At 42.2% G+C, this 19410-nt stretch overlaps 1 protein-coding gene across 16 annotated transcripts in view; it reads left to right on the forward strand.

Moving 5' to 3' along the window:
- Mp (Multiplexin) overlaps positions 1-15031 on the forward strand; it is a 54657-nt gene extending 39626 nt beyond the window's left edge. For 5 of the 16 annotated variants that reach the window (NM_001169892.2, NM_001169890.2, NM_001169885.2 and 2 more), the window contains 11 exons: positions 2550-2663; positions 4998-5252; positions 6458-6535; positions 6641-6887; positions 7866-8020; positions 8118-8210; positions 10374-10496; positions 12097-12227; positions 12774-12953; positions 13018-13254; positions 13509-14087. In NM_001169892.2, the coding sequence (NP_001163363.1) occupies positions 2550-2663; positions 4998-5252; positions 6458-6535; positions 6641-6887; positions 7866-8020; positions 8118-8210; positions 10374-10496; positions 12097-12227; positions 12774-12953; positions 13018-13254; positions 13509-13584 (1689 nt within the window). In that variant the 3' untranslated portion in view covers positions 13585-14087. Of the gene's footprint in view, positions 1-2077; positions 2108-2549; positions 2664-4997; positions 5253-6457; positions 6536-6640; positions 6888-7065; positions 7144-7865; positions 8021-8117; positions 8211-10121; positions 10235-10373; positions 10497-11081; positions 11109-11704; positions 11720-12096; positions 12228-12773; positions 12954-13017; positions 13255-13508 lie in introns of those variants that run through there. The other 11 variants (NM_001300032.1, NM_176294.5, NM_001169893.2 and 8 more) reach the window with 9 other exon arrangements.
- The last annotated feature ends 4379 nt before the right edge of the window (positions 15032-19410 follow it).

The raw sequence follows: 19410 nt of genomic DNA on the forward strand, positions 1-19410 counted from the left end.
TTGTCTTATGCCTTCGTCCCTTATGTATGGTACATAATATATTATGTTATATCTATTTTTTATTCTTATAGAGGACGAGGGCATCCAGCCTTCGGTTAACCGAAGATTATATTATTCATAACTTTCCTAGCTTCGTTTCAATTTGGCTTTCGATCAAAATTGCACCTTTTACACTGGGCAAACACAGAGGCGTCGGATGGCTAATGCAGTTGCTCGGTGTCTGGTCGCGTATCCTTCCGTCGTTTCGTCCTGCCGCTCCTTGTCCGTCTGTTTTTTCAATCACGCACATCTTTATGAATTGCGACTGGCCAAGGTAAACGTCCGTCGTGTTTTACAAGCCACACAATTTGCCTAAACTAATTTCCTTCCTGGTTCGCGCAGTAACTGTGAAAAATTGCCACCCTGGTGGCTGGTGGCTCGTGGCGTCACGCCAGCTCCAGATTCGGATCCTTATTCCGATTCCAACTGGGAACCCGCAACTGGGAGTCAGAGTCTGCCATAAGCGGGCACGTTCGGTGGCCACCATTGTCGTTGTCGCGAATGCCACAAATGGCCTATCTCTGCTAATAATCTTAAAACCGCAGAGGTACCACGAAAACATCTCCTGGCGAAAGGGCCGAAACGTAAGCGTCTTGAGCACGCGAGCTAAGCCAGGACCTCACCCAAATTGAAGTGGAGTCGTCGTGTCGACACCGAAGTCAAGTGGAGTCTGCACTGGGGAAAATCAGGTTTTCTTTCTTTCTGAAAATAGTTTATGATAGATTTGGTAAATTTCAAGTAGGGATGTATTTCCAAACACCAAGCGAAAGAATTGATGGTAAACTAAAATAAAAAACTGCCTGAAGAGCTCTCTTAAAATTTTAGATTAATTTTTTCTTAAGCTAACAACAAGCTTTCTTTGAAATATATTTCCGTGCAACTGTGGCCCTTACTGACGTACTGCCCTTAGGCGGCAGTCATGGGCTCAGTTTTCAGCAGGTAGGATTCGGGGTGCCGCATGCCACATGCCAAAGTCGATGGCGGTGTTCCAGCTGGTGGCAATTACCGTTATCATGGCGCGCAGTTCACGCGGTTAAATGCGGTGGCACGCACACAGATACAGATACAACACACAGATAGGGCTAGGGGGCAATAGGGAGTAGGAGCCGGAGTCGAAGCCGGCGCAGCTAGTCACCCAAACAAACGCAAACACATCACTCCCGGCATCCGCACCATTGCCACTTTGAACCCTTTTATGCAAGAGTGAAACTTTTCTTTTTGCCGCTCGGCTTTATCACCGCATTTCAACGCCGTATGCTGCCCGCTTTTCCATCTAACTGTGCGTCGGTGTGCGTGGGTGTGGTGGTTGGGCGGGCCGTAATCATTATCGCACTGTTACGTTTATGAAAGTGTCAAGCTACTTGTGGTCGACGAGGCGGCAGTAAAAATCAGACAGCCACTCGCCTGTCGGCCCTCCCATTGTTTAATGTCAGAGGGTTTATCATTATTATCATCACCCCAGAGTCGGAGTCTTTTTAAAAGCTTTCCAGAGAAAGTCTCGTACCCTCGGCGTTATCCTGCGGATTGGGCGGTGCCAGGATACACGACTAGGAAGCCACCGGCAGTTGAAAAAATGGGTTTGAATTCAAGCATATGATAATAAGATAGAAATCGAAAAGAAAGGGGTAAAGGTATATTTCTAAAGAAGTTAAAGAAGGAATTTAATAATATATATGACATTTTCTACCGCTATATAGGGTACCAAATTAGTTGAAAGTTATTAAAATCAAACTTTTTCTAAAGCCACATTTAGAGTTCTTAGGAGGGAAATGCTTTTATGTTTATTAGAACGGCTTTTGATTGCCGACACGACATTCATTTCTTCAAATGTTTTATTCAGAAATTCAATTACCCATGCCCATGTAAATATGAGCTTCGCCGTAAAAGTTGCAATTTTGAAACGTTTCCTGATTTTATTCCAGTGAAATCATCTACTAATACGCTTTAATTTCACGCCCATTGCTCTATATTATTGTTAAACGTATATTCGTATCCAAAAAACTATGTATTCTTGTAACAATCAACACATAAATAACAGATAAATTGGAATCCAACCAGGACCTTCAAGGTATAAACATTTTAACAATTTCATCTTATGTTCTACCTACCATCACCACCACTTACTCGTTAATAAAACACAACTAAAAATCGAAAAAAAAGGTTTGTCGGGGGTTAAGCGATGGCCACCGCCTTTAATGGACTAGAACCACTTGGCATCATTAGCCCCGCCCCGAAATCTAAGAAGCGGTACGACCCCAACAGAAGGTCCTCCCACGCACAAAAAAAAAAAAAAAACAGGATCATTAATCAAATTTCTACCGTTGATACACCGCCGTGTGTTTTGCTGCATGTGGTGTCCTGGTGGTGTCCTTCGTCAAAAAGGGGACGCCCGCTGTGAAGAAAAACGATCAGAAAAATGGGGGGTCCCGAAAATACATGTATCGAAAATAAATTGTACAACAAGCAAATATTTAACAAATTACTATGCCTACACACATACCCGCACACAGGAATCCCTAATGGTCAACTCGATGGGCGCATTCCGGGGCACGACGCAGCCAGGAGCCAAAGGTGTGCCCGGCGAGAAAGGTGATGCCGGCCAGAAAGGAGAGCGTGGCGATCCGGTAAGTCAGAGGGGGCATGGGGGCATCTAATAAATGGCCCGGGTTTTCTCCAAATTCTCCTGACCTCCCCCAATTTCCCGGGTCCCGTAGATGTGTGTGCGTGTGTGTTTGCATTATAAAGTGTTTCTGAAGGGGCACCCGCCTACACGATTGTTGTTTCAAATATATAATAATAATAACTTCTGCTCTATTGACTACTCAATTGATTTTGAGGCTTCTTAAAAGGGCAATCGCGTCAGGGACTGTGTTGCTTTTCGGGTTGCCAAATGAGCAAAACAGGACTACGACGATAATTTTCTATTGGGCCGGGAAATAATCGTATTTGGTCGGGAATTTGGGGGCAGAAGGTAAGATGTTTGCATTTCCGACATAAGACCATAATGTATTTTAGGTGTTGATAAATTATAAAGCTCTATAAAATCGTTTTTAAGACCTAAAAATTGTCTTTTAAATTAAAAAATAGTTCAGTTGTTATGACTTCGGTATGTTCAGATGAGATACTTTACGCAATTTGTGCTCCCATAAATGCCAAGCGATTAACCCCGTGAAAGGATAAACGCCCCATCTAACAAATTACTACTTGAGTTCAAGCTAAATTGTACCCAATTTGATAGATAGTAATAAGTCTTTCAGTTGAGCTCCTACCATTCTATCCCTCCTTTATCCCGAATTTCATATTTATGGCAGTCGCAGTCATTTGTGCAGGAAATACACAATTTGGGACATAAATATCAGTCAGCAGTTGGCCAAAAAATGCGTCAGTTGGGACGATGTGGATGTGTCTTCTGATTTTTCTGTCCGACGATGGGGGCCACAAGTAGCTTGACACTTTCATAAACGTAACAGTGCGATAATGATTACGGCCCGCCCAGTGGATATGATATGATCACAAGCTTAAAGGGGGGCAACGCACATACCCATCAGGAACTATTTTGGTTCCTTTCAGTTTCTTTTCACTTCTCGTTTTGGCATTACTTTCATAATAAGTTTTGGCCATTTGGGAAGCTCATCCTGCTTAGGCGACGCTTACTTCCCAGCCATTACCCTGTATGCCATTTAGCAGCTTAGTTGGGATGGCTTTGCACCCTCGGACTCTGCGGCTCCCTTTGGCAGGGTATTTCTTTTATGTCCTGCAACCTCAAAACTTAAATCTCTGACCAGGACTCGCATAATGTGCTTGTTGTTAGTCTGTTTGTTTGTCGGTTTTTTCCCGGCTTTAGGTTTTAGTTCGGTTACCTTCCGGGTGTCGAGATTACTCTTCCAAAAACAGCATCCAAATTGGACCCACGACCTTTGATATATATACACGTGTACATATACATAAGTAATATTTATGCGGCTTGTGGCAAAGGAATCTGGCGTAACAAGGTCGTTTTTAAGAAGTTATTCCCTTCGGTGGCCACACCCGGAATTAATCGTGCGTGAAATAAAAAGAAATTATGCAAACAGCACACACACACTTGATGAAAATACAAAAAAGTACAAAAATCGATTGGGATTTTATGATAAATTCACGCCCAATTTGTCAGGGAGACGGCGTTATTGCATTACAATTTTCGGGGGAGAAAACTAATATGGAAATTAGCATTTTAAACGTATGAATACACGCACAATTAGGTACGTTTCATTAAGCCTAAAAAACAGGGATCTTAAAAGACAGCCGCCGAGCAGAGCAGTCGTGTGTGTATGTGTGTGTGTATTCGTTGCCTTATTAATTATTCATTAGTTGGTATTAAGTTGGCGATGTGGAGCAAGGTTCGCCATCGCAGCAAACTGGTAAAAACCGAGGAAAGTAGCAGCCGGATCAGCCAGCTCCACCAATTTTCCCCCAAAACCAACTGCAGGCGTGCGAATTTATGGCGAACCATTTAAGGCGCTGATGATGTGGAAGACGACGCTGGGGATGAATTGAGTCGATGGAAGGAAGCAAATTTCCACAAAAGGACCTCCCTGCCCCGAAAAAGGAATATGGTTTTGTGTTTTCGGGCTTGTCACCAGGCATTGCATAAATTTCTCTGTTCGTGTGTGGCCTGCGTGTGTGAGTGTGGGATTTCGGAATTGATTTGATTTCAAAATGAGTTTGAATTGAATTTTTTTTTTTCTGAAGTCGACAAAACGTTTGAAATTGAGTTTTACGGCCAAATTAGGCGAGAGAACTGCTGTTGCCGCTTCTAGGCTCCCACACGCATACACTCCTATATATATACACGTATGTATTTGCCTGTGTTCCTTTATTCCCCCCCTGGGCACATGTATGCCTACATATTTAAGACCGTAAATCATTTCACACAACTTGCGTTCCTTTCTCACCGAAATCTTTCCACCAAAAAACAGGGTCACAAAGGTGCACACGGGCCCAGCGGCGCAAAGGGTGAGCCTGGCGAACCGGGAACACCCGGACTGCCGGGATTGCCCGGACAGGTCGGACAGCCCGGCGGACTTGATGGCCTCGCCAGTGCCAATGGGACCAAGGGCGAGAAGGGCGAGAAAGGCGAGAAGGGCATGCGGGGTCGGCGCGGCGGAACGGGTGCCACTGGACCAATTGGACCGCCCGGAAAACCCGGACCCATGGGCGATATTGGACACTCGGTAAGTGAAGGGAGAGGAAAGCGACTGAGAGAGTCCCGTCCACTCACAACTTTCGCATGCATATTCATGAGATTGACCAACTTTCACATGCTTTCACCCATTCTGGCCAGTAGCGTAGCCACAAATTACTTCATGGGTGCAGGCAGTGAGTTTTTATAAGGGAAAATATGTTTTTAATTTTTTTTTTTTCATTTATGAATTATATATTGTTTTTAAATACTAAATATTTACATTGCAACCTAGGTTTCCCTAAACTTACGCCCATGACTTAGGCTATATATTCCTCGATGCTAAGAATGTTCACAGACAAACAGAATTTTCCTGGCCGCTCTCGCAATCTAGACAATCAGGGCACTGAAAGCGGTTGAGTCGCGTAACAAGAGGAACTGCAAAAAAAAGGACAAAAAGCGGTGGAGTAAAGTCAAACGAAAAGTATTTTAAGTGCATTTTCATCACGGTTATTCAGGACGCGGCAGTTGGTGCATCGCACGCTTCCAATTGCAGTTTACCCAGAAATTCCGCCATTATTTCGCAATAACAACAGCTAAGCAATGACAGCAAGGAGGAAAGTTTCCGTTTTTATTTTTTTTTTTGGATCCGAGTCACTGAATTGAGAGGCAGGCGCGTGTGTACGGTATGCCAATGCAAAAGGACACCATGGCATTCTCTGTGCCAACTGGCATCGTTTACCGCGCCGAAAAATCAAAATCAAGCAACGTATTTACATGAGCTGCCATTTCTGCAGCCAAATTTGGTGTGGGGCACGGAACTTTGGCTCAATTGCTGGAACGAGCAAAGAGACAAAAGCGTTGCAACTACGAGAATTGTTGCACTTTCTGAAAACGGCCAAAGTTAGCTCGTTTTTTTGGCCATAGTTCAAGTTGCCCCGTTGGTCCGATTCCCAGTGTTAGGAACTGTTTTTGAGCCAAGTAGGTTATATACTTCTCACGAGGCATTCCATGTGGCTGTTGGCTTTTGCTGGCAATGATCTTATAATTTGCTCTCCAACTTTCCTACTTCTGAATAGACGAGTGTGATTTTCGCTGGCCATCTGGAAACTTTTATACGTGCTCATATCATTTTGGAGATATTTAGTCCAACATTCAAATAATTGAGTGCATTTTAAACAATCCTTAGAAGTTTACAGCAGCCATTTTTTGTTTGATTTGGCTGATTTTTATGACCCCAATTTAATTGATTCACAGGGTCGTCCTGGCATGACAGGACCAAAGGGTGAAATGGGTCCCAAAGGACCAAAGGGTGATTCCGGCGGACGCGAAGGGGTAAGTGCCAAAAGTCGATGTCAAGTATACGCCCCGTGGGGCGACAGAATGCTGATGGATCACCACGGGTGCTCCATATACTCACCTACTGAAACTCTCTTGCAGTTAAAGGGTGATAAGGGAGACCGAGGTCAGGATGGTCGCGATGGCTTGCCAGGACCTCCAGGATTACCCTCTACTGGTGGAGGCGATGGTGACAGCGGCGGCGTGCAGTACATACCAATGCCAGGACCACCAGGACCTCCGGGACCGCCAGGTCTGCCGGGTCTTTCCATTTCTGGCCCCAAAGGAGAACCCGGAGTGGATTCGCGAAGCTCCTTCTTCGGCGATGCATCCTACTACGGACGACCAGGTGAGAAAGCCAATGAAAACTATATTACTAACATAAATTGTATATATGTCACTTGTGAGCTTAGTTAGCTAGTGGTCAATATCTGTAAATAGTTAGCAATATCCTTGCCCAAGAGCCAAAAACCTTACTTATCCAACCGCTATCAATCCATGTCATTTGCATCGTCCTCGTCATCAAGGAGCGCGCTCATCCTTGGACGAACTCAAAGCACTGCGAGAACTGCAAGATCTTCGCGATCGGCCCGATGGCACAGCCGGTAATCGAACTAACTAACTACAATCTACAATCGAAACTCCATTCACCACATTAGAGTAGCTCTAGTCCTTTTGTATGTTGCATGACTTACCTTTTGATCCAGCTTATAACGTTCAGTTACTAAATTACCTTCTCTATTAGCATTTTCATGAGCCAGCTCCATTAATAGGTAGTGAGTTCCTTATATTTGCACATCATCATTAACTCATTTGCCCATTGATGGAGTACAACGTGTAAACATTTTCTTTATGCGTGAATTTTCACACCGTCATGAATTTGCCTCCTGCGTCAAAAATGGAAAAAACCAACGACTCATTGCCCACATACAGATATTAAATATTTTAGTTACCAGTAATATTTTGGTCAGAAGTCTAAATCCGGTCATTCGGTTAGAAAATAGGTGAATGTGCAGATGTAATATTTAAGCACAATATCACTCATATTGAAATTGTAGAGCAACAGGATATCGATTTTCATTGTTATTAAACTAGGCTTTTTAATTATAATTACATTGTTAAGTGCACGAATATTGATTTATTTATTCAAATAACAAATACTATAGAGCTGTAGAGGTATTTGTGTGCAAAGGAAACTCTTAAAAAACAAATATATGTTCGAAACCAATATTTTAACACTATTGTGATTTAGCACTTGTTAAATTCCAAATAAGTTAAGGCAGGATATGAAATTATGTGTCATAATGCATGAATTATACATTTTTAGAGCCACCGCGCCAGCCAGGACATTCCCACAAGCATGAGGAGACCCTGGGGCTTGTCGATGGCGAGGAACCATACTTCTCGGCATCCTCATCGAACATGAACATGAAGATTGTGCCCGGCGCAGTCACCTTCCAGAACATCGATGAAATGACAAAAGTGGGTGTCGATTGGTTAAATTTGGCAACTGCCATGTATTTTTAAAAAACCCTTTCGCTGATATGTATGTACCTATGTATGTGTTCGTATTCCGCAGAAATCGGCCCTGAATCCACCGGGCACATTGGCCTACATCACCGAGGAGGAGGCGCTGCTGGTTCGCGTAAACAAGGGATGGCAGTACATTGCGGTGAGTTTGGGCCAAATCCTTTTTGGTTTGGGGGCTGCAATTTGATTTCTGGCTCCTAAGCAAACAGAGGGACTTTTAAAATGCCAAATATGACAGCCGCTGAGCCCGCCGGCAAGCGGTTATTATTTTATAGATCCCGTTCCAGTCCTTCGTTGTTGTGCCATTATGGCTATAAGCTCCTCTTTGGAAAAGAAGAGCAAAAACAAACTGGGAGATACAAATGCATGCTAAAATAGATGAGACAGGCGTGGCAGAAGCTCGTCTTACTTATTTATTTATTTATTTTCTTGCCTGCCATAAAGTAAGGTTTGTTTGGCATTGCCCTTGTATCGACTCGTTTTTTATTTGCACATTAAATGTTGCAGAAGTACAGACTGATTGCCACCCGAAACGTGAATGTGTGTACATACTATACATACATATGTATATCTGCGTTATTCAATTATATTGACTTGCGCTTGGCTTTTCACTTGAGCCGGTTAAGGGACATAAGGATACAGGGGTGCGAGTGTCCTGAGACATGTGGCATGTGGCAGGCAATTTGAGTCAGTCGAGTCAGTCAGACCGTCGGAGGCTCAAAACATTGATTGATGGAACATAAAACATGCATCGCTTCACATGGCATATGGCTCCTTGTGGCCATAAATTCCTTTGGCAGATTAAAAATAATATTAAACGGAAATCGAAGGTTTTTATTGTCGTCTTTTGGACAATTCTCCTAAAATGTCGAAATTTTCCAATTAATCTCGACCAGCGTTCAAGGTGAACTTGCGCCTTATGGGAGCCTTTTATTACCCTACTTTCGCCCACACAATTTGCTTGGGTCAGCAGAAATTGCACACAAAATTGGTCGATTTCTCAATAGCTTTTTTTAAACATTAAAGTGGCCACAATTTCGACTGCTTGTTGCGTTATTGAAATTATCAGAGAATGGAAAATGAAAAGCGGGCCAAGGGAAACTAGTGCCTCGATTGTGCCAAAGTGTACAAAATTCTCAGAATTGGGGAGCTGTTGCTGGTGCACAACAACATCGAAAAAAGACGAAAAAAAAAAAATGCTCGAGATTCGATTTCCGCTTCCGTTGTTGCAGGGCACAAAAGTCAGCACAGCAGGGTTGTGCCTCTTGGCTCCAGGTTCCTGGATACTGAGTCCCGAGTCCTGGCAACTGGCATGTGCATAAGGCAGCCCGGAATGAAAACGAAATCTCTTGCCTTTGACGGCACCATTTAAATACTTTTGACAACAAAACCCGACACAGGACCATGAACTGTCAGGGTGCGCCGAGTAATATGGCAAAATCGGGCGAGAGCAAAGGACCCTTTGTTGCCGGAATATCAGCAAGCCAGGAGTTTGGCTACACGGAAATAAATAGTTGGCTAGTTTCTAATACGTTTAATGAAAGCAATTTGTATCTTATTGGGTTCATTTGTTGGGTATCACAAAATAATTATAATATTATTTTTTCAAATACAACATTCATGACCATTTGCTAAGTGCTAAATTGAACACAATATAATTGCATTTTTTGAGTTAATATATTATTTTTATTTCCGGGACATATTTTTTTAAAGTATTCTAGTTCTTTGCCAGTGTCGTCGGGACTCCCATTTGCATTTCGCATTCGTCTGGGCCAAGAAGTACACAGCTGTCTGCCGAGATACCGAGATGGTAGCCGAAGCACCAGCCTAATTAGATTTCAGTACACGAGTCGACTACTTAAAGTTCAAAATAGTAATTAAAACTTTTGTCAGACGACGTCGCGCATTATGGCAGTCGAAAATTTGACCCTAATACACTGGGCCCGCGAACAGTTTTGGGATGGGTAAAAAGATGGGCTATAAGGGCTGAGAACTGGGGATCTATCTATCTGGGCGACAGTTGCTACATATATATTTACCCAACACGTAATGCAAATATTTGAGCAAAAGTTTCAATACAACGCTGATTTCATCGCATAATGGCATGGAGCCGAACACCGGCTGTTTGCCTTCTGTTCCAGCACTGAAATATTAACTACTTGAAAGGTTCTGACGAGCATATTTGCGCAGAGCTCTTGTTTTATTAATTACAAATTCGCCAAACGCTTGTTTGTCTCTGCGTCTTTTAATTACGATTGCGATTCCACATTTAATTCTCCCTTTGTATCCATTCCACTTTCTTCAGCTGGGAACTCTGGTGCCGATTGCCACGCCCGCTCCGCCCACAACGGTGGCACCATCGATGCGATTCGACCTGCAGTCGAAGAATCTGCTCAACAGTCCACCACCCCTTCTCAATACGCCAACGGTGAGTGGAAAATGCCGGAATATTGTCATTATCTTGCTGCCACATCTACTCGTACTTGCTTGCCACATTCGAATCGCATTCGCATCCATCGGTGGGATAATGACATTGATGGCGGGCAAAAAAAATTTCGAGGTTTTCGAAGGGAAATCAGAAGTCCTAGCTGGGATTCCCTTTGCCTGCATTAATTGTACTCGACTTTGATGTGCTCAATGTGAATTATTTATGAATCGAAAAGCTCGCTGACACTGATTTTCCCATTCGAATGTCATTTCCCGCCGAGAGTATCTAACAAAAACGTATTCTACTCTAATTGAGTTGGCGATCTATTGATAGTTATATACAGATTGTAACGGATTTTTTAAGATTCTCCATTTATCTAAATTGTATTGTATGAAGTACATATTTTACTATCAATGATTCGCCAACTCGAGCATTCATCCAAGAAAGCTACTAAATTACAACACAAATGCACCGCACACTACTTGTTCCTAATTTCACATTGAATACTCCAGTGAGACGAACTGAAGCAAATGCTATCGATTTAACATACTAAACTTATTTATAATTAATTGTCATTAAATGCAGTTTACAACCGCGCCCGAATACGAAACGGTAATTAAATCCATAATATTCGCATATCGTAGTGTCGACTAAAAAATAACAAAAACCGAACGGGCATATTTTCAAATAGCCAAACGAATTTTTGCACACGCACACTCGTTGAATAAATAATTTGATTTGGCTTGCTGGTCAATGGAAATATTTCTAATTAGCGAAAATTGCATTTGAAGTTCTGTTGTACACGGAACAATTGGTGTAGTTTGATTTTCTGCTTTTGTCTGTATCCAATGATTTTATATATTCACTAAGCCAATGGAAACTCTTTACTTTTTATCTAGACAAATAAGTTATATGTTTGATTCCATATACTTGTGTGTTTCTATGTGATTTGCTTTTTTAACTAGACGCTTTCTGATTGAATTTTGTCCTTTGCTTTTGGGTAATCCATAAAGTTTAGTTCTCAACGAAACCAAAAATCAAGAATGTTGAGAGCTTCTTTTTTGTGTCTCGGTGTTCGTTCGAATGCTCGGAATTTTCCATTTAGATTTATTAAATTATGAACATTTTTGTACCCCATTTTATGGCTGCGTCTTCAAACAAATTAAATGGAATCGAAAATAATAAACAAATTAAAATCGCATTTCCAGTGGTATCCGCGAATGGTGAGTTCTCTTCCCTGTTCTTCAATTAAGCTAGATCCGACCTTTGAGCTCCTCTGCCCACGTTTTATTGTAACATTTTTATGAGTGCTGTTTTTCTTCTTCTGTGTTTTTTTTTGTTTCGTTCATTGCCCGGAAGGAGGTTTTGTCATTTTTTGTTTTTGTTTCCTTAGAGCCCCTGCAATTATTTGAAATATTTTACTATCCATTACTCGTACCTATGGTACCATTTATTCTGCAGAGTCCCCGGGGGTTGGGCCTGCGCTCCCTTTGTTAAGCAAACAATTTCTGGCTATTAAATTCTGTATTAATTAGATCTTAAAATGCTTGACATAAATTCCGCATTAATTTCATGCCATATTTTCTTGGATCCGGAATAGCTACGCGTGGCCGCACTGAATGAGCCCTCCACTGGCGATTTGCAGGGGATTCGCGGGGCGGATTTCGCCTGCTATCGACAGGGACGACGGGCAGGACTCCTGGGCACCTTCAAGGCATTCCTCTCATCCAGGTGAGTACTTGGTTGTCTTTTTTGGTGGCGGGTGTGTCTTATCTCTCTTTAGATTTTTCACGCGTACTTTGCCGGTTTTCGTGTTTAGTTTTTTTCGGCGCAGGCTATTTGGATTTTTTCACAAATCAAGTTCGTGGAATTTTCCGTTTCAATGCACGGGGCATTGCTCATACGCAACGTTTCCCCGCCTAAGCCGACACTTTGGGAACTCATTAGTTGCCGCATAATCTTGATATTTGAAGCGAGGCGAACGCGGCAAAAAAGCGCGCGCCCAAAAGTATGAAAACAAAAGCTTGTGAAAACAATTTCGTGCAATTTATTTACCCAGTGCTACCGGCAGGCTTTGCAGTAGGAGTTTTCCGAGCTTCGGTGTTTGGGGGTGTAAGGAAAAAAAGCATAAATAAATAAACGAACAAAGAGCTAGAGCGAACACAGCACCTGCCCTTCAGACATCTTTTGATGGCAGTTTGTTTGTTCGCGTATAATTGCCGCTCGTATGCTGGCAATAACTTGTGCATAAACGGAATGCTTAACTCTCGTCTGCAGGGTACAGAATCTGGACACCATTGTGCGTCCGGCTGACCGGGATCTGCCCGTGGTGAACACTCGTGGCGATGTGCTCTTCAACTCGTGGAAGGGCATCTTCAATGGCCAAGGTGGCTTCTTCTCGCAGGCGCCGCGAATCTACAGCTTCAGTGGCAAGAATGTGATGACGGATTCTACATGGTAGGATTCTAAATTGCTCCCAAATCGTTTAAAATAAAATTCATATTTTTAATAACCCTTGTAGGCCCATGAAGATGGTCTGGCACGGCTCGCTGCCCAATGGCGAGCGTTCCATGGACACCTACTGCGATGCCTGGCACTCGGGTGACCACTTGAAGGGCAGCTTTGCCAGCAATCTCGATGGCCACAAGCTGCTCGAACAGAAGCGCCAGTCCTGCGACAGCAAGCTGATCATCCTGTGCGTGGAGGCACTCTCGCAGGATCGCAAACGCAAGAAGCGGGAAATCGGTGATGGCAGCAGGTCTGTACATACACGTGTCCTATTGATTTGGCATTAACGTTTTATTACTTGCCAACTTTGCTCATTACCTCCGTGGCCACAAGCACTTGTGCACAGTGATAAAATACGACTTTGTTTTGAGCCTTTAATTTGCTCACAAGTTTTGTGCCAAAGAATTATAAAGCGTAGCAAGTTTAAATTCAGCAGCAGATAGATTTACGACTTTTTTTTATATTACTAAATTTTGTGTCTTTTCACTTTGTTTGATTTCACAGTCACGGCGAAAGTGAAAGTAGGGAGTTCAAGACGGCCGATGAGTATGCAGCGCATTTAGAAAATTTACTGCTGTAAGCGGAAACGGAAGGAAGAAGAGGAGCGGCATCACACCGAACACATTCTCATGCATAAAACAAAACAAATCACAGCACACACCCACACACAGACACATGCGTGCACACATTGAATGTCAACGTGAATCATGGCCATGCATATAATCAGCGAATTCCAAACAAAAACCAAAAAGAGAAATACTCAGACGGCAGATGGATGTTGCATATAAATACATACTTATATTACCAGTACGCATACACACTACTCGTAGGTAATATGTCTAATATATTGCTAAACGTATATGATAAACACAAATAGATATATATCATGGATATATATTTGAGTTGTACTTTATGTTTAGGACACGGCACGAGCAAGCAGCAATTTTTGTACAAGCAGGAAACGTATTTGTAGTTTGTAAACTGTAATTTGTAACTTACCGATAGCCGTAACCGAACTAATATCTAATTTTGTAATTACCTAAGCTCATCATTCACAACAAAAAAATAAGAAAATAAACAAAGAAAAAAAAAAAAAAACAAACAGCAGCGGAACACCCAGTCGCCTCCGCCTACGCAATACTGGCCAAATTAGTATCCTACTTAGATTTGTATGGCAATGCACCCGAGAATCGAGAATCGAGCAATTCGAAAAGCGAGCAACTCTTCACAGGACCCTGTATATGCGTGTATAAATGTGTATTTTTGTCAAAAGACTTCTAGGTGTGTGTACATTATAAGAAAGCCCCGCGTGGTTACTATACGAAAACGTTTTTAACTATCGCATGCAGCCCTTTCTGCCCAGTCTATATACGATATATATATCTGAACTTTATATAGGATATACATATGTGTTTTACGACCGATTTCTACTGTACTCCTATCTTAGGCCAGAGATTTTCTACAGCGTAGCTCGCGATTCACCACAATACACGTTATCGAATTCCGAATTGCATTTTCGGATCGCGCAGTTCTTTTATATGCATCAGATGAGTAACGATAATGAAATTATAGCATAATCAACACACATAAGTACATACACAGCCGTGGATGGTAAATTCGTAATTTATTGTCATTCGATAACGAACACTTAACTAAATTCTAATTATAGTTACCGATAGTTAGTTACGTAATAATTTCTTTTTGCATTTAACCAATGCATTTCCAACTACAACATTTGTAATGTAATTAAACGTAATTGTAATGACAGTTAAGGTATTAATTTAAAACAATAAACCACAAACGCAGAACACAAAGCGAATGGCGCGTTAGCCAATCGCACGGTGACATTATATAGTACGATTAAAGTAATATAAATTTAGTGAAATCAAAACTGAAGTGCAGAACCCTCTAGTCCTAAGCGTAAAAACACGAAGAGAAGAGAAAAGAAGAGCAGAGAGAGTGCATAACAGAGATACATAATAGCATAATATAATTGAATAATATGAAACAATAAAAAGTAAACTATCAAATGCAGCAAAAGTCTTGTCATTCGGAACTTTTCTACTCCCACGTTTAATGCATTTTATTTAAAGGATATGGAAAATAGCAGAAAAGTTTGCTGCACATGGTGCAATCATGGTAAATTGCTATTGGGTGTTTTGGCCTTAAAATATTAATATCCATAAACACGCATTGAAATTTTCGTAGTGAGCCGAACACACTAGGCATATCGACAAATCCCCCATCGATCCGGGCACAATTGTTGTCTATCTGAATTCGAAATATTTTATATGGCTCATACATTTTTCAGTAAATAAAGAATATTACAAATTCATCTACCTGGGCAAATGCCTAGAAATTACTTTGCTCAATATTTTTCATTTAAGTTGGAATCAATTTTCATTTCCCAACCCAGCCAGCCCAGCAACGAGCAACAAAAGGTATTTATATATGGATGGGGGCTGGGGAAAACAAAAAGTATTGCGCCATTTCCATTTCCACGTTTACCTGTATTTGTGATTGTATTTGTATCTCAATCTATATCTCTATCTGTATCTGCATCCGTAGCCCCATCGAAGCTTGTCTGAGCTGCACGTTTGATAACCAATTTAAATAATTTTTCACTTGAATTAAAGCAAATGATTTCAAACAAAAAGAGCCACGCCCCTGCGAAGCTCGGCGGGACCATTGATGCTTTATGAATTTCAATGGCTGGCCAACATAGTTTCCGGATACAGATTTCGTCGTGAGCTGCGATACCCCGGCAGATATAGATACATATTCCGATTCGGATTCAGATACTTAGGCATGGGGCTGTATGGCTGCTATCAGGCAAATAAACAAACAGGCCAAGAAGCTGCCGAGTGGCAACAGTTGCGATTCGGCTTGGGACTGGGACTGCCAGCTTCAATTGTGATTGAAGCCGCCATATAATGGGGAATATTTGGTGAGGAGGGTAGCTGGCGGTTGGGGGCTGAATTTCTGGAGGAACGGCCGCCACTTAGGCACAAAGCAATCAAATCGGATGAGCGGGATGAAATTTTAATTTAATGAATGAATACGGATCTCTTGTATTAGTTGATTAGCCGCGAAGCCAATTCAAATCTGAGACCCTCTGCACGCCTCGGAAAAATTGGTATGCTCCAAAAAAGACGGGGGCCACGTATTTTGAGTTTTCAATTATAAGCCTTGCTTGAGGTGGTCCCAGGGCCAAAAAGTTTAAATTCCGTGTACGGCTGACAATGTCATTCATCATAACACATTTAGCCGTGAGCTTATTAGATTCCACTTTTGTGCCCAGGCGCATTTACAAGTTTTCCAAGCTTGTTTTCCAGCTTCCTTGCCTTTCTTTTTCGTTCTGTTCCATTCTGTTCTGTTTTCTTTTTTATTGAAACACAAAACAACTTTACCAGCCGCACATACGAGGCCAGCATCCGTAACAAGTTGGCTAACACACACACACACACAAACATTCAGAAGGGCGTACATATGTCACGAGTAAAAACAATTTATCATTTAGCTTATCAAGACGCGCAGCCTAACGTCCATTATTTTGCGGACGCTACGCAGAGAATTGTTTTTTGATGATAGCCCCCAGTTGTAGTTATTGCTCCTTCTTTTTTTTGTGGGTTTTTAGGTAAGCAACACGAAAATACATGGGAAATGTCTGAGATATGATTATTGTTCTGCCCGCATGTGATTTACAATCTATCATAGCCATTGGGAATTTCGAATTACGCAGCGTTATGAATGGGTTCTAATCAAAGCAGATGGTCCAGTGAATGAGTTCTAGATCTAAACATTAACACAGAACCGAAATAGAAATGCCAAAGGCGAACTGAACTTTAGGCAAATTGGAGATTATATTTCTTAACCTCCTTTTCCCCATTCCATAGTACAGAGCATGCAGTTATTTATACATATTTTCCAGGATAATGTTATATACCCCAAAAGCTTTTATTTCACAACACATGAAATTTATCCTTTTTAATGGGATTCCTATCGTTCCCAAGATAGACAATTACGTCGAACAAATAGCATGAATGAATATGCCTTAGAAAAGGGCTGTTGGCAAGAGTTGCGGGGGCGTGGCCGCACGGCCGACTCACATGTAACTAAAAACCAACAATTATGCATGCCAGACCGCAGAAACCGATGCCACGCCCACGGCCCTCAGTCCACAGCCCACAGGCCACATCCCAGAGTCCTCGCGACGTCAACATAGCGGCGACAGCGACAACGGAATCGGAATTTGCATAACTTTGTATGAGATTCTTGCAGCGCAGCCATGTCGAGCCACAATATCATTCATACATGCATGCAGCGCGCAGTCATGTGCACTGAAAAAAAAGTTCATTTTCAAATGATCTAGCAAGATCCATACAGATTTATACAGTGCATAATTGAAATACGCAACAACAAAAAAAGATAAATCACTTTAAACGCTTATCTTAAAGATCACAAAATTAGGAAATAATTCTAGCTAGAAGGCTTACCCAATTTTCTCGCAGTGCACCCATGGCACAGGGCACGTATACACTGGCAGACAATGTCAGTGAGCCGTCAACATTTCAACTTGTCATGCGAGCGGGAAAATCGTGAAAAGAGCGGCGTGGGGGCACAGGTGAAGGTGGTTCGTGGGTCGTCGGTCGAGGGGGGGTCGAGGGACCTAGTCAGCGGGCCTTGCTGCCAAGTCGAAGACGTTGCCCCGGGCTGCTACATGGCCTACCTTCAATTTGTTCGTGTGCCCCATCGCTAACCGATAACCACCAACTTCACGTGGAGGAGGGATTGGTATATGGCTTGCTTGGCGTGGCAAAAGGCAAGCCCAACCGCACAGCACCGGCTTTTGTGCTGCATACTTTGCTGCGTTGCCGGCAACGTATTATTTCAGTTACGTTTTGCGGAAATGCAACTGAAAACTTGCAATTTGTTTGACGTTTCGGTATTTTTTCGTATGCATTTATAATGCCCTCGACTTCAACACCTGTCGTTTGCCGTTCATTCTTTCGTTTCATTCGGTTGTTTGTTTGCTTTCTGTTTGTTTGGCTGTTTGGTTTGCCAGGAGTTTGCTTTCTGGTTGCTGCTGATTTACAATCCTCCTCCATTCTGCCCGTGTGGTTTATTGATATATCAGCGGCATCGTGATTAGGCGAAAAGTCAGGAAATATACAAATCCACCTTCGTTGCTGTTTATGTGTGTGTACACACATGCGTATTTATGTTATGCCGCCGCAGTAACACACAAAAGGTAGCAACTTTTAATTGAAAAACTTGGGCACTTACAACTTGCAAGGAAGTGGCGGTGAATCCCCCTCGGTTCACCTTACCTCACATCCACACCGCACCCCCCTACCAATGCCGCCCTATTAGCAGTTGCAGGCGTTGGTGGCGTGGGCGTGGCACTGTGGCAAGTGGCAATACTGGCATTGTCGCCGGCATTACTCAAGTTGTTAGCAATGTTTACAAACACAATAAGCAAATACGCCAGCGATGGTGGCGCCACCAACAAGTGCACTGATATATAAAACTGTGAAAAAAACCAAAAATAACCCCTAACGTTTTAATTTCATTTAAATGTGATTACTTTGACAAAGATTCTTGCGTTTTAGTTTGGAAGATTGTTCTAAAATTAAGTCAAAATAAAAAAAATTAATTAAAATAAATTTGAATGTTTTTGATTTACAATTTTAAGCCATATGCTTTTTTATTTCATTAGTTACAATTTCTTTTTATTTTTATTCTATTTTTTTCAGTGCTTATATTTCCTGTTAGTGAACAGGTTTAGTTGACTTAAAGACGGCATCGTCAACACGAGTCCTGCTTACATAGAAAGTTTTCCCGCTCTTGGTTTTATTTTCTCTCTGCCGACTGATAGTTAAATAGAGCTAAGCAAAGTCTGGCTGAGAAACGTGCGATAACTTTTCCATTTTGGTGCTGGGTAAATATTTGCCACCTCAGCAATCGGCATTTACCACCTGGAAAAGATGCAGGTGCAATGGCCATGACAGCATTTAAACATCTTCCACTAATTAAACTAGCCAGGATCATCGAAATAAAACAATGAAATCAAAATGCTAAAATGCTTAACTTTTAATTAGCAGTCGAGGCGTGGAGCAGCGGCGTCCCAATACATAATTAAAATTATGATTTGGCTTTTTGGGAACTAATCTATTTTGGGCGAATCGTAATTGGCAGACGGAAAATTTCATATGCAAATTGTATTAGGTATCAGGGGAGCTGGAGTTTCGCTTCCCGCTTTCAACAATGACCCATTCTGGGGTGGCTAACTAACCACGTGATTATCGCGGGGCTTACGGGGGCCATCTGCAGTTCCAGCTGCTGAAACAATTCACTTGCATAAGCCAGCGACTGGCAACGCCAACAAAAGCCACATGGAGTAGGT

This window comes from Drosophila melanogaster, chromosome 3L (assembly GCF_000001215.4).
Source record: "Drosophila melanogaster chromosome 3L".
NCBI lineage: Eukaryota > Metazoa > Arthropoda > Insecta > Diptera > Drosophilidae > Drosophila > Drosophila melanogaster.